The sequence below is a fragment of the Apis laboriosa genome, unplaced genomic scaffold, assembly GCF_014066325.1.
Source record: "Apis laboriosa isolate Shangri-la unplaced genomic scaffold, ASM1406632v1 scaffold53_cov140, whole genome shotgun sequence".
NCBI lineage: Eukaryota > Metazoa > Arthropoda > Insecta > Hymenoptera > Apidae > Apis > Apis laboriosa.
In genome coordinates this window covers 2195657-2212804 of record NW_025223656.1, presented here as the reverse complement: position 1 = coordinate 2212804, position 17148 = coordinate 2195657, and the positions used below count along the sequence as shown (strand labels likewise).

The 17148-nt window shown below is 19.8% G+C and overlaps 2 protein-coding genes across 2 annotated transcripts in view; one reads left to right on the top strand and one right to left on the bottom strand.

Annotated features, from left to right (window-relative positions):
• Window positions 1-11590, top strand: part of LOC122717617 (stabilizer of axonemal microtubules 1-like) — a 32545-nt gene extending 20955 nt beyond the window's left edge. Inside the window, exon 11 of the mRNA XM_043941848.1 lies at window positions 11212-11590. Within this exon, the coding sequence (XP_043797783.1) occupies window positions 11212-11242 (31 nt within the window). The 3' untranslated portion in view covers window positions 11243-11590. The remainder of the gene's footprint in view (window positions 1-11211) is intronic.
• A 267-nt stretch (window positions 11591-11857) lies between these two features.
• Window positions 11858-13838, bottom strand: LOC122717564 (jerky protein homolog-like). The gene has a single exon (XM_043941783.1). The coding sequence runs from the start codon at window positions 13809-13811 to the stop codon at window positions 12159-12161; it is 1653 nt and encodes a 550-aa protein (XP_043797718.1). The 5' UTR covers window positions 13812-13838; the 3' UTR covers window positions 11858-12158.
• Between the last annotated feature and the right edge of the window lie 3310 nt (window positions 13839-17148).

The window sequence follows — 17148 nt, the reverse complement described above, 5'->3', positions numbered from 1 at the left end:
AATTCTGGCAAAAAAAAAAGCAAGATTATATGTATATCGTTAAAATTAATATTGAAAGCTTAAATTAAATTAAATATTAAAATAAAATTAAGTATTATACTATTTTAAATTGTCAGAATGAATAAGAAGAAGATTGCAATAAAAGTAATGATGAAGACATCTCTTAAACATTTATAGCATTTGAAAAAAAACTGGAAAATAATTAGAATTTAATTTAATTCAACTTAATAAATTAAAAAACTTACTTAACATTTATTAAAAACACTTAAACTTGTTATTAAAAAACTAATTTAGCAAGGAAGATATGGAAAATATGGGATAAATAATTGAACAAATATTTTATTTAATTTATATTTTATAATTTATAATTGTTATTATATATTTTTTTAAATATATAATATAATTATGAAAAGAATGTTTTATTAAAATCTGAAAATTTTTTTAATGAACAATCTCTTTATTATTTCACATATTCACATATAGAGATTCTATGTATTGGAAATTCGGAATGAAATTATCATTATTATTTAATTTTATATGTTAATTTTTTCTATATAATTTTTTAATATTTATTCTTAATATTTTTGATATAGTGAAAGATATTGAACTTATTATATTGTTTAATTTGGTAATACAATACTAATTAGAATTCCGAATTAATATTATATTTTCCAAATTACTAATGCTGACTGTAACATGTATGTATTTAAAATGAAATATAGAATATGACCAAAAATTATATAGCAAGTATAAGATAATTTTTAAAAAAATAAAAAAAAAAGATAAAAAATTTTTTCTTATTCGAAAAATTCAAGTTTTGAAAAGAATGATTCAAAAGAATTTTTTTACTTTTTTTTTTTAATTTCAGATTTTAAAATTGAATTTTATTCCAAATAATATTTTATAATCAGACATCAATCAAAATTTCTCTTTTCAATATATTTTTACAACAAAGATGTGCCAAGATGATCATAAATAATATTTATTTACAAGTTGCTAATGCAAGAAAATACAAAAAAAAAATTTTTCGCGATATTTTATCTATTAGCTCCAATCCGTTTGTAGAATTGTAATAATAAAAATTATATAGTAATAAAAATAATTTATTACAAAGTTAGATAAAAAATGCAAAATTCATATGCAAATAAAAATATATAAATTTAGTTACGAAATCATAAAATCTTAATATAAATAGTTCAAAAGTTAACAAAAATTTAGATTCTTGTAATTAATCCAAGATTCAAGTTTATTTCTTATTATTAATATTCCGACTATTCAACTTAATTTTTATTAGTTCAAAAATTAAAAAAGTTTATTTAGCTACAAGATATAAAGAAGTTTTTATGATTAATGCAAAATTTAAAAAATTCTTAGCAACTCGAAATTTTAAAAAAATTCTGATTTTTTTTAAATTTATAAGAATTGTAAATATTTATATTTTCTTGTTTTCACGTTCATTTCAGAAGATTGTGGAAATATAAGTGGCCAATATTGTAAATTAGTCTTCAAATTCCAGTCTAAGAAAAATTTTTAAAATTAGAGAATCGCACACAAAGTTTGTTGTTTCCATTAAAAACTGAATGATTGTCATAAATTTCTTTGAGTGTAGAATGATGATTAGTAGATTGGCATGGAAAATATCATCTCAAATCCTAAAATTCATATTCCAATCATACCGAAATGTTTCTAAGTATGAATAAGTTTGAATAATAATATATAATTCCAAGAAATTTTTATAATTCTCTTAAAACTCATATATCATCCCATATTTTTTGTTAAGTGTCTTATACATATACATATATATTTGTATATTTATGCAATATCAATAAAGTAATTATTCGAAACAATATCTTTTATTGCAAATTCTGACTATCTATTATTAATGCATGTGTTCTCGCAAATGCATTTTGTTTCTTTTTAAAAATATTTTATTAATACTTTGTATAATTGTTTTAACATTAGAAATCTAGAAATTATGGAATCTTGGAATCCCAAAAAATTGTGTCGGATTAATATATACTGAATATATTGAAAAATTAATTGCTATTAAATTGGATTTTTCATTTTTGTAATTTTCTAGTAAAATTAGCAATTTTTCTTATATAAAAGCATAAACAAAAATGTTAGAAAGATGATAATAAGATGTCTCATAAATTCATCGTTCTACATATACTGTCTTGATTTATAATAATTTTTTTGTTTTTTTTTTTTTTTTTTTTTTTTTTTTAGTAAATTTGCATGCAACTAACATGTAATACTTGAAAAACTTTTTCTCATGAAAGGTATCATTATGTCCGCCATTGGATTTTTGCTGAACGAGATTATTGATAAATTTTATTTATAAATTATGCCTATTTTATTGTTTCAATCTCGTCACAATATAATATATATATATATATATATATATATATATATATAAGTTTTAATATATAGAATTCACATTGTAATATATAAAATAAATTAAATAAAATTTTTGAATATGAGATATATAGATATATAGATAGATATATAGATAGGTATATAGGTAGATATATAGATTCTCTAGAAAACTAATTTAAGAGAAGAGAATATTTATAAATCATAAGTATATATACTTTATTTTATAAAAAAAAAAAAATAATAAATATACATATATAATATAGTAATATATATATATAGTATAGTATAGTATATATAATATAGTATATATTAGAAATAAAGTATAATTAAAATATAGTTAAAAAACATGCTTTAATATTTTGGATACGAGAAGGCAAGATAACAAAGCAAAGATATCTCAAATCAGAATAATTGCGTTTACAAAAAAATTAATTAATAAATAAAAAATCAATTTGATAGATCAATTTCTAATTAATCCAGCAATATAGAATTAATATTGTATTTATATCTTTCATTCAACGTCATTTATATCCAAAAACATATGATAAATCATATATTTAATAATAAATTAATGTTTAATAATTATATAAAATTATTATTATATAAAATAATAATAATTATATAAAAATAATGAATTACCATTATTTCATTCATATATAAATACTGTATCTATAAATCTCTGTATCTCTACGTCTAAATCAGTAATCAATCAGAATCAATTTTTATTATAATATGGACAAACATTTTATAATTAATGTTTATCAGAAATTAAATTCCATTATTTATAAATGAAATTGTAATTTTATTAATCACAATAATAACCGAAATATTTAATAAAAAATTTAATATATATATAATTATAAACAATTAATATATATAAACAATTAATATATTATAACAATTATATTTAATATTAATTTTTTTTTTAATATTAAAATCTGTTTTTTATAGAATTTCATTCCATGTCTTTTTTAAAGTTGCTATCAATTTCAATTTTGTATATTGTCCGCTTTTTAATATTTTTCTATCGAATTCGTTCCAAAAATACTCAGTTGGATTTAAGTTGGGATGGTCAAGAAAACAGTGATATATTATTATAATCAATAAATTTTTTAATGACTTTTGAAGTATGTTTTAGATTATTATTTATATATATTATTTTTATTATATTGAAATGTATATTATTATTTTTGAATTTCTCAATTAATTGGAAATAAATTTTTTTTTAATATTTTTATATATTTTGTTATCATGTCAATAATGTTAATGTCATATAATGTCAATATAATGTCAATAACTGTTAATTCTTTAATTTTTATAATTCTTCTTTTCAAATTTCTTTTTGAAATATATAGCTTCTTTCTAAATATTCTGTAATATATGTACTTTAATTTCAGATAAATATGATTTTATTCGAGTAATTGACAATTTTAATTTTTCTTCTATCTGTTTAGCATTAATAAATAATTTCTTTTTCCTTAAAATAACTAAATAAACAATGCTCTTGATCCTGACATTTATTTTTAAATATTTTTGCAAATATTTTCTGTGTCCTTTTTTTTGACATTCCAAATTTTATAGCAACTTGTTATAAAATTTTTCTTTTTATTTTTTTCTATCTGTCGTGTCTAATTTTCATCTTTGTATGTTACAAATAAATAATCATTAACAATAACTAAAAAACATTAAAAAAAATAAGATGAATTATGAAATAGAAAAATATATATTTAATTGTGAATTTTTATTAATAAGTGTAATATTGCTTTCTAAATCATGTGTGGTGTTTTTAATATACAATTATCAATATATATATATATTTCTAAACATTTATAAATTCCTATATAAATAAGAATAATTTTATAAACTAATCGGCAAATATATAATAAGATCGCATTTTTATCGAAAATTTTAAGAAGGAGTATTCTTTATTAAAGCTACAGCGATAGTTCATTATAGCTTTGAATATTGCACTTGTTGCTGTTTGGATAGACGAAAATGAATGTTTGTTAATTTTATTATTAATTTAATATAGAATAAAACTCTTTATTACATGAAAATATATTTTTGTAAATATTTTGCTCTTTGCTTGTTATAATTATATTTTTTTTCAATATTTTATTAAAAAATCGATCGATGTAATTATTTTAATTACGCATTATGCGACATCAAAATACAGATTTATGTTATATTATATGAATCAGATATATATAATAGTTAATATTTATTAATATTAATTCATATTAACAAATGAATCAAAGAATAAATTGTTAATAATATTTTAAATTAACTTTAAATTGACTTATATAAAAACAATTAAAACTGATCATTATCGAATATTTTTTTATATGATAATTTACACAATTGTTAATAAGTGCTTATAAATTTCAAGTGCAATGTTTTTGCAATTTCGAATTTTATACGAACTTTTAGAATTATTTTAATATGTATCGTTGTCATAAGTTTCTTAACCATTTGAATAATCATTTAGAAGAAGAAAATTACGCGAATCTTATTTAATAGTAATAATAATTTTTATAAATATTAAATATTAGTTTTTTCATTTTACTTTGAATCAGTTTTCTAGCGAATTTGCAAAATTAATCATCTTTTATATTAAAGACTTTAATTTATTCTATACATCAAAGTATGAATTCTATATATTAAAATTTAATTATATATATATTATAGTTACATTATAATTATTATTATATTTTTCATGGTTATATAAATATAAATAGTTATTAAATTATAAATATTTGATATTATAATATGTGTAATATATTTTTTCATAATTATTTTAAACATTTTATGATGTCAATGTTTTCAGATATTTTCAGTAATCCGTATAAAAATTTAACAACTTTTATTTTTATTTTTATTTAAATCAATATTATTTAAAAAAGATGAAGATCTTTTCTACGTATGGTATAATGAAAATAATTTAAAGAGAAAGATAATTGCTGTTTTTTTTTTTTTTTTACTTTCAATAAAATAGAAGAAATTGATGTCTGAAATTTATAAAAAATCAGTTGAAGAGAAATATATATTGCAATAATTTATTTAAGAAATAAAAATATTCTTATTGAATACATATTATAAAAATAGCAAATATGATTAAAAGAACATTTTATTATTGAAAAATATACAAATATGTTTGTTTTAAATCTTCTATATATATATATATATGTACAAGGTTGTATTATATGAAGACAAGTCATCCAGATTACAAAGACAGAAAATATTGACATTTTTGAAAAAATCAAATGAATTCCATTATTAATGAAATCATAAAAATCCATATATTGTTCGTGAAATAATGTTTCACAAGTCAATTCAAATGTAATATAAAGATGTGTAACAATAAGATATTCAGATATCATTTTTTACTAAAAAAATTAACTGTTCAGTTTCTTTTGGACTTTCTACAAAATTAATTGCAGCTACAATTGATTGACAAGGAGAAAATAATCAAAATTTATATTTATCCAATTAAACATTAACTTATTTAATTATACACTTTTAATACAACAATAATTAAATAATTACGCTTAATGATGGATAGATAGATAGATCATTTTCTTGATCTCTACGATTAGATATTACTTGTGAGGAATTGTAAAAGAGAAAATATATCAAATGCAAAGTACAAATGTTAGAAGTTAAGACAAAAAATTTATCACATATTTACTGAAAGATATATTTATTGAAGAAGAAATTGATGAATAATAAATACGAAGTTAGTGTAATGGATTATATTTTTCGTAGATATCAATTCATAATAACATTTTTAAATTTATTCCTAATTGTATCAATCAACAATATCAATTGATTATCATTTCATATTTTTATTTATAATTTTTTAACAAAACATTTGAACAAAGCAAAACGTCTGTATTTATATAACATTATTTTTACTTGTAAAATATGCTATAAATATTTATGAAAGTTTCATAAAAAAGAAATAGAACATCTTTATATATTTAATAATTAGTAAGTGAGACAGAAAAAAAATAAAAAAAAATTCAAGCATTATTTTTTAGCATGATAAAACGAAGAGAGGGGATTCAAGTAATGGAAATATAGTTCATGTTTTCCAAAATATAAAAATATTAGCTGAGATAACAAATATAAATACCTTTTTTGTAATTTAAAAATAATTCTAATTACTATAATTTAATATTAATAATTAATTTGAAAAAATTTAAGACATTTTGTTTTGAAACAAATCGCATAAGGAAAAATATTTAAGGAAAAATATCCATGGTATCCGATGCTGTCAACAATCCATAAAATCTTGTATTTTATATGATAAATAAATTTTTTAAAATTACATTTTATATTCTGGATTAAAAGAATGTGGCCGAATCAAAAAAATAAATATTACAAGCATATAGTTTCATAAAAAAAAAAAAAAACATGTAAAAAGTTGGACAAATAATTTAGAAGATATATTTAACAAGGCAATGAAAACCTTGAATACGTTTATTTCAATTATCAATTCGAAAGTCATAATACATAAATAAAAACTTAAATAACCAATTATTATTATTCTGTTTTTCATCTATTGTACAAGAAACATTAACATTGTTATAGTTACATGTTTAAGTTATTTTTTCAGAATAAATTAATGATGATGAAAAAGATGAGAAGAATATTGCTAATATTTAGATATTTAAATAGTTTATGATGAATTATAATAACCAGATTTGTATATATTACTTTCAGCTTATATTTTGTTTTACAATAGTTTAAAATGTTCCTTTTTTTTTACAATTTATTTTTTGAGAATATTATTTCAAAACATATCATTCAATTGTATTATAAAAAATTAATTTAAAAAAAAAAATTAAATGCGATAATAAAAGAATGATACAAATATTTTGCATTTTGGTCTTAATACTTTTTTTTGTGTTTGTATAGCAATTATTTTATTAATTCACGAATATATTTCGATATTGGTGGTAATGGTAACTTTAGATATTGCCAATAACTATTCAATAACTAATGTATTTTACTATAATTTTTTGTTAGATTGATTTTACAATTTCTGTATTTTTAGACTACATTCTAGATTATATATTTTAAAAATGAAACATTTTGTATAGAATGATATTAATTCGTATCTTATCTAAATTATTTTAGCATTTATTCATCGCAAATAAACAAACCTAGATAGCTGAAGCAATTAATGATGTTTCATATTGAACTCAAAATCGAGTACATTTGATCAAAGTCGTCAGTGAAAATCAAGTCTAATTAAGAAATTCAATTTCAATTATTGTAGGAAACTAATTTTTTTTAACAATTTTTGCACATACAAGATGACATTATAATAACAAATTTTTTTATTATTTTGAATTGTTATTATAATTATAAATGAGCAGTCAGTATCTATTATAAGAATTTCTATTTCAAAAAATTAGGTTATATGAAATTATTACTTCTTTCTCAAATTTTATTTTAAACTAAGGAAGATCAATTTGATTTTCATATTTTATAATTAAGGATTTCAATTAATCGTTCATTTTAAAATTAGAATGTTAATAAAGTTATGCAAATTAAATAAAGATTGTTAAAGGAATATATTTATTATTAGTTTTTTTTTTTTTTTTAGAAATTTTAGTTTAGAAATATTTTTCAAGAATGGAAAAGATTAAAAGTTGATTTATAGATCGGCAATATATCGTCATAAAGTCAAAGAGTTGTAATAAATACAACAAAACATAGATCTTGGTTGTTATTGATAAATTATCATTTACCATCTAATTTTAGTTTTAATAACTATAATAATAATAGTTTTAATAACACTTTAAAGCATTTGGTATTGCGAACATACTGGAAGAATGATTCAAGATTAAGTTATTCAATAAAATAGTCATGAATAATTATCCTTCGAATTCCACTTTTAATTTTTTGCAATTTTAGAAAAATTGCAAAAGAATTTGAACAAGAATTAGAAAAGAAATCATCAAAATATTTTCCATTTAAATGTTAATAAAACATTCAAATATTTTTTATCTTTGTCTAGATCATTTGTATAAAAGCATTTTTTAGCATTTTTCTTTTCCTAATCTATAATAAATCTAATTTAGTCTCTATAATCGTATTAATCGATGGAAATACAATCAATCTCTGAGATTAATGAAGAACAAAAAATTTGACTTCTATTTATGAAGAAACTAGAATAGTAGATTTATTTTCTTAGTAAATCGAATTAATAATAATTTCCACTGGTTTTCTATTAAATCTAAAAAAATAGTATATAATCCATATTATCATCTTTTTGAATGATTCAGTATAAATGATTGTTTTTAAATGAAACTCTTCTTCTAATTATCCTTAGCGATGATTTCAATCTTCGATGTTTTTGTTCACAATAATAAGTAATAACGAATATCTTCGAATATCTAGAAAGTATTACGTCGACTAAGAATTTTTCAAAAAATGAAATTGATGTGCTCGAACGAATTAAATTTATTTTAGATTGTATAAATTAGAGATTAAACGAATTAACAAATTTTCAAGAGTTTGAACATTTATCATTTTTTCTTTTTGGATCTAAAAATTAATCTTATCTCTTTCCATCATTGTGATGGATGTCCTAATCAAATCGAATAAGATTTAGTTATGGGAGAAGAATGCAAGCAATAAGATGAGAAAAGATTTGGCGATTAATTGCGATCCAAAGAGCCAATGTTTATGATATGCTATTGAAAAACGAGAATTTGATCAACAAATGAGAAATTTCTCAATCAAATAACTTTAACCTTCGATTTCTGCCGATAAATTCTTCCCTATTTCTTCTATTTCGCTGAATAGAAAAAAAATATTTTCATCATTTATATCATTATTCTATCGATATACGAGAACGAAATATTTTAAACGAATAGCAGATTATTTACAAGATTTATTTCGGCTAAAAATTAGCGAAAAATTTTTCAAAAATAATAAATAGTTCATTGCTATTATTAAATCCAACATACAAACATATATTTTTTAATATTTTCATGTTTCAATTCACTCGCATAGATAATGTTTGAATATAAATTCGCATGAAAAATGATGGTCTAAATAATACTCAAAAGACTATGTGAAAGATTGTTTATTTACAAAGAGTTTATCTTGAAACTGTCATAGATCATAATTCTCCCTTCCAATTTTTATCTAGTAAAGCTAACCAGAGAAATAATTATCATATTAGAAAACGATTTTTAAAGATGAATTCTGAAGAGATATGTCGAAATATATAAGGGTCGGTACTTGATGACTTTTGAAATCTCTAATAATCGGTTATAAGGTATTTGGCATAAATATGATTTATGAAGTAATTATTGCTATTTTAGTGATTATGTTTGAGTTTTCGAATAATGTAAGGAAATCTACTTATAAATTATTATTAATAAATTGATAAAATTAAAGAGTTAAATTCGAGTCGCTTTATAAGTCAATCATTGTTCAACAGATAATATTGCTTTTCCTTTTCATAAACATATTAATATAAATAATCAAATTCTACAAAAAATCAATATTTACTCAAAATCGATATAGAGATTTTATAAATTTCAATTACAAAATTCTTTTGTTTTTTAATAATTTCTGAATAAATTAAAAATTATTTTTTATAAAATTTAAGTAATATAAATATTCGAATATCATAGAAAATAAAAAAAAAATCATTGAAAAATAACAATGCGAAATTGCTTTTAATCATTGACACAATCATCTCATGATATAAAATAAATTATACTCGCTGAATAGAAAAATATTTCTATTTCATAGTTATTTATTTTATAGTTATTTATTTCATAGTCACTCGGTCTATATGATGAAGCAAGCGAAATATTTCGAACGAATAACAGATTATTCACAAAGTTTATTTCAGTTAAAGTTTAATTTTAGCAAAAATAAAAAGAGGTTCCTCTAGTAAACAAAATTCTAATAAGAATATTAATAAAGAAACTAGGTATATAATAAATATGCAAATATATTATAAATGTAATTATTAGAAGCAATAGAAATTTGATTGACAACTTTGATAAATTTGATTGAAATGCTTTATATATATATAAATATATATATAAATATAATATATATATATCAAATATATATATATATATATATATATATTATATATATATATAATTATATTATATTATATATATATATATTTGATTATATCATAAAAGAATAGAAAAACATTCCTATGAATTAAAAATGATTTAAAAAAGAAAATTATATTCTTTTTAGAAATTGAATATCAATGAAATCATATAATTAATTCTTTATATTTAATGATTTTTTAACTCAAATTTTGATGAAACAAAACATTTCTATTCATATTGAACATACTGATATATTATACAAAATTTAAATATATTTAAAATATGCTTTTAAATCATATATTGGAACTAAATATTATTTAATTTATTAAATAATTTACAATTTAATTTACAATTAAACAAGCTCAGTATATCCCCTCCTCCCTCCCGAGTCTAGATCTTTCTAAAATTTTTAATTTTCTTTCTAGTTTTTATGATATTGTTACAATAACATATTTTTTCTAGAGCTATCATATAAATTAATATTTTGATAATCAAAAGATTAAATCAATTTAAAGAACGAATTCTAATTATATATAATTAAAACCAGATAAAATAAAATAATAAATCATAATTTGCAATAATGGATACAAAAAATTATAATAGTTTACTGAAACTACTATTTCAAAAATGTATGTATGTATGTAGTTACTGAAAATTCAATAAACATAAAAAAAACCTTAGAAAATATAGATATTTCTACATATTTCTTAATTTGAATTATTATTTGTAGATGCATGATTCTCCCGCCTAAATATAATTAGAAAGCGATTGCAGCGCCACGAGTGGTCATATGTAAAAATAAAGTAAAAAAAGAATCGTTGCTAAGTATACGTATCGTTCTATTATATTATCTTAAACCTATATATAACCTATATATATAATCTATAATCATTCTGATAATTCAACGATATTACATACGTGGATTAGATATTTCAAATATCTATATCATATCATACAAATTGGATATTAAAAAAATAAATTACAAAAAATAAATTATAAAGAGAAAAAAAAAAAGAAATAATGAATAAAAGTCAATTAGATTTAATTGAGTACACAAAATAAGGAAGTGGAAACAAATGAAAGAAATATGATAAGATTTTTCACTGATCCAGGCATATCTGCAAAAATCATAGAAATCGATAAAAATTAATAAATCGATTTTTTATTGTTTTATATGTGTATAATTTTAAATGAAATTGATATAAATAATGATTTTCTAATTACGGAAAAGAAATAATTGAATTTTATTTTAAATTATATTTAATTATTCATCAAATATTTTAATTATTCATCATATGTTTTCATCTATAAATTTGTATATAATTCAAAAATTATAAATTTTATCTTATTGAATAACTTAAAAAAAGATACAAAAAACAAAGTTTGCAGAAGATTTTGTAGAAATTATAGCAGAAAATTTTAAAACCATAAGATAATTGTTGATTTAATTCACATGCTGATATATATCAATATAGCAGATTTATAATTACTAATATTCTATAATTACTAATATAATAAAAAATATTTTACAAATAAAAGAATATCATAGAAGAAAATACAATAAAAATAATAACATAGAAGAATAGAAGAAAAATCAATTCTTAAGCTTAATATGACACCATCTATATGTTTTATGTTTCATTATTTTTATTTTTCTTACTCTTATTTTATTCAGTTCTAATCTTTTGTACAATAGAAATTTTTTATTGTAACCAACTGCGTAGAATTACATTCCCGTTGCGCCTCAAACCATCGAAGTCCTTTTTCAAATGACTCAAATACTTCGACATAAGAAGACATATCCTCATCATTACTTTCGTTTACTGCTTCTGTTTGTGTAAAATTTATGTTATCTTCATTGTTACTATTGTCTTTATCGCACTGAAACCATTGCATTACATCATCGCTATCACAATCACACTCTGGTATTCTACCCAATGTAGTGATAGTTTCTTCAATATTTGCTTCGACTGTTCTTTCTTGTTTATTAATTTCTTCAATTTCACGCATCAAAAGTTTTTTCCATGCTCTTTTCAATGTTATACTTTTAATGTTGTTCCACTCATTTGTCACTATGTAGAAACAATTTTTTAAATTTAGTTTTTTATATTTCTCTATCATATTCTCTTCATTTAAGTGAAACATAAATAGAATTTTTTTAAGCAATTTTTTTCTATATAGTTGTTTAAAACACTCAATTACTCCTTGATCTAATGACTGAGTATATAATGTAATATATATAATGTAATATATATAATATATATAATGTATGAGTGAAGTTACATTAGGTAGCAAAAACATATATTTTGTAAATTCCTCCTGGTTAGGAATGTTACATCCAGCATTGTCTACCAACAAAATAACTTTTTTTTTATGACTATTTTTTAACTGATGTTCTTTAATCTGTATAAAAATATTTTCAAACCATTCAACAAAAATATTGTCCATCCAAGCATTTGTCTGATTTTTATAAACAATTGGTATTGCACTCATATTGACATGTTTAAAATAGTGTGGATGTTTACTTTTTCCGATGATCAGAATTGAAAGTTGATGATATCCGATAGCATTCGCACAAAAAAGTATAGTAATGCATTCTTTATTAATTTTGTGATCAGGAGCTAATCTTTCACAACGAGAAACTAACATCTGTGGTAGTGCCTTCCAAATTAAACCTGTTTCATCAGTATTGTATACATTTGTTAATTCATATTCTTCATTATTTAAAAATTTATTAAAGTCTGCTCTAAAAGTTTCTGCAGCAGTACTATTCGTTGAAAGTTTTTTTCTACAGATATCCAACTGTCGTATACCATGACATGTTTTGAATTTTATTAACCAATCATTATTAGCTTTAAATAGGTTTCCCTTTAATCTATCGTTGAACTCTAAAGTTTTTTCACGTAAAATGTGTCCATATATCGATATGCCTTTGTCTCTTTGTTGACAAAACCTTTGGAAGACATTGTCTACACTTTTATTTTTTAGATTTGTTAAACTTTTCCTACCGATATTAGCATCCGTTAAATCTACATTCTGTATATATTTTGCAATATTGCATTTCTGTTTTTTAATATCTATGATTGTAGATTTTCTAATACTATGTACTCTTGATAATTTTGTTGTACTTTCACTTTTAAGATTTTTAATTATTTTATATTTCTTTTCAATAGTTAAAATACGTTTTCGTTTACTTGCCATTGCGATACCGTTGTGTGCTTCAGATTGAATTGATATGATTACATTTAATCGATTGAATACAGGAAAGTATTTATTATATCTAAATACGTTGTATTTATGTTGTAATCTAATTATGTTGTATGTAAACATCACTACGAAACGATTGTGCGGATAACAGAATATCCGGATAATAGAACATCTATATATTAGAGTATTCGGATAATGGGAGTACGTAAAGAGTAAGTAAATAATTATATTCTTGTTGTTATCTATTATTTTGTTATAATATTATAGTAATACTATAGTAATACTAGTAATTATCATAAATTAAAATCAGCATACTTATCTTTTATAACCAATATTACTACGAATTTTTGAATATTTCGAATGCCGATTAGGTTATAAATTATGATATCGTAAGTACATGATTAAAAATATATATTTTCTAGTTTTTTCTAATAAACTATTGCATATTGCACGTTATAAGTAAAAAAAAAAAAAAAAAAATAAGACATTCATAATTGTAATTTTATTTACATAATTGTAATTATATTTAATTATGAATAATTTAATATTCAGTTATGTTGCATGATTAATAAAAATAGATTAATTTTTATTTAATAAATTTATTTAGTATGAATTTAAGCATATTATCTGATAAATATAATAAAATATAATAAAATCATTTCGAATTTTGTGGAGTTAATGATTCGTTACACAATAGAAAGAACAGATTTATAAAAAGTGCAAATTTGATTTTCAAAGCTAAAAACACGAAATTCCTAAAAACATAAATTCTATAAATGGATTCTACAAATTTTGAAAAGTATATAAGAGAAAAATTAATATCGCCAACTATTATGATCATAGATATAATGTAGTTCAAATTAATAAAATTCCTATCAAATATACCAAAATATCGCTAATAATTGCTAAAATATATAAATATATATATATATATATATAATAAATAACGTTGCAATTAAGATAAGCCTCAAGAAAAAATATATAAAATCGATAAAATTTTAAAATTGAAATTTAAATTTCAAAATTACCGTCATATATGTGCAAATTAAATCATTAAAGTTAATTTCGAAAATTAAAAGAAAAATCAAATGATAGAATATTTCCTAAATTAAAAAATGTTATAAAATAAGCATAAATAAAATTTCACAAAATTTTATGAGAAAAATTTTGCCAGCATATTGAGGATATTGAAAAAAAATATTGGGAAAAACATTGTTTAATAGAAGAATTAATAAAAAATCTAAATGAAGATAAAAATTTTAATGATAACAGCTTCTTAAAGGATTTGTAATGTACAAAAAAAAAGAAAATTATATAATTTTTATTTTAATTTTTAAATAATATGTTTTTATTTATAATTATCTTGATGAAAATAATTCTAAAATTAAATCGAATTCTTTTTAAAATGAAACATACATTAATTTCTTCAAAATAACATAAAATGATTTATAATATATAAGTTATTTTTGAATTTATTTTCATTAAGAGACAAAGAATAAATAAATAAATAAATTTTTATTCTGTCAATACTGATAACACTTTGCCAATAAGATAAATCATACCAATATTTTGAAATTATCATCTGTTTTATTCCAATCATTTGTTTATATGTTTATTTTCCATGTTAAGCAATTCGATTTATATGATTATTTCGATCAATTATAATAAGCAATTGATCAGTAATTATATTCTGATTAAACATCTTTTAGATGAATAGTATTATTATTATTATTATTATTTTATTACGTGAAATCGCATGATAATATCGATGCAATATTTACGATGAATATTTTAAACGTTTCTACAAAGGATGTCATTACTATATGTACAATTATTAATTAAAAATTTAAATTTGTTTGTTCGTTTGTTATTTATATAACTCTTTGAGATATAAAAAAAAATATATAATTTATGTAATAAATATATACTTTGATATAATACTTTGATATAAAAAGAAAAAATATGTAAAAAGAGAATGCAAATGTTTAAATATTCATTTTATTGATAAAGATTTTTTCAATATATATATATATATATATATATTCATCTTAAAAAATCACGGATTCTTGATAGAGCACAAGTTGTGTAACATTTCCAATTTAGGAAAAATTTCTAGAATTAAATTTTATTTTTAGAATTTTTAATAAATTTTTTCGAGTATAAAATAATATTGATTGAGATAATTGGAAAATATCATTAAATCAAATACTAAGATCGCGTTCAACCATGCCGAAATATTCTAAAAAATATATAATTAAATTTTATATTAATTTTCATAAACAAATTAAAAATATATATAAACTCCTTGAATATTGTTTTACATCGTATTAAGAAACGCTGTTAGAAATTTTTCAATTTGACAATGATGCTTTTTATACATTAAAAATATTTAAGATATAAATCTAGATTTGGAAAGAGGATATTTCAGTATATGTAGTAAAAAAAAAATTTTTAAGGAATGGTGCTGGTATCTCAAAAATTAAATAAAATTTTCAAAAATTTTTAATAGGATTCGATAAATATATATAATAAAACAATGCAATTTTTTTACAATATTTTTTTAATATTCACATAAAATTATTAATTTAAAACATAAACACATTATATTAATTTAAAACATAAACACGTATTAAAAATATTTCATTAAAAAGAAAATTTTAAATTTTCTTTAGAACGTGATTTCATCTTTTAAAACCGAATGAAAGAGTTTTATTAGATATTTTATTCTACTTATATATAAAATTTCATAATTTTTGGTATTTCCAAATGGAGTTTGACAAATTTTTCTTGTCGAAATAATATTATTATCTTTTCTGTGCGAAATAATATTATTAATTATTTTAAAAATATAATTTTTCTGCAAAAATAAAAAATTACATTAGTTGAATTTGAACTTTTACAAAAATTATAATTTCTCAAACTAATTTCCATTATAATTTATTTCCATTATGATTTTTAATCTCCCATATGTGGAACAAATAATTCCAATCTATTCGTGGATCTATGATATATAATAATAAAATTAATTTATTATAAAGTTATATTGTTAATTGAAATTCTATCTTAAATTAAAAATAAAGTTCATATTTCAATGAAAGTTTATTCTTGTCACTAAATGAATTCAAGAGATTCTAACAGTTCTGTTTGTTCAAAGTTACAAAGTTCGAGTTCAAATATTTTCTAAGTTCAAAGTTTAAAATCATTCTAATTTTTTCTCGAATTTTACAAGTACTCTGAAATCCTCGCCATATTCATCTTAAAAAATCACGGATTCTTGATAGAGCACAAGTTGTGTAACATTTTCAATTTAGGGAAAATTTCTAGAATTAAATTTTATTTTTAGAATTTTTAATAAATTTTTTCGAGTATAAAATAATATTGATTGAGATAATTGGAAAATATCATTAAATCAAATACTAAGATCGCGTTCAACCATGCCGAAATATTCTAAAAAATATAC

What these genes read in the sequence shown, in the direction of transcription:
- LOC122717564 (XM_043941783.1), bottom strand. Translation starts at nt 13,811, where the DNA reads ATGTTTACATACAACATAATTAGATTACAACATAAATACAACGTATTT.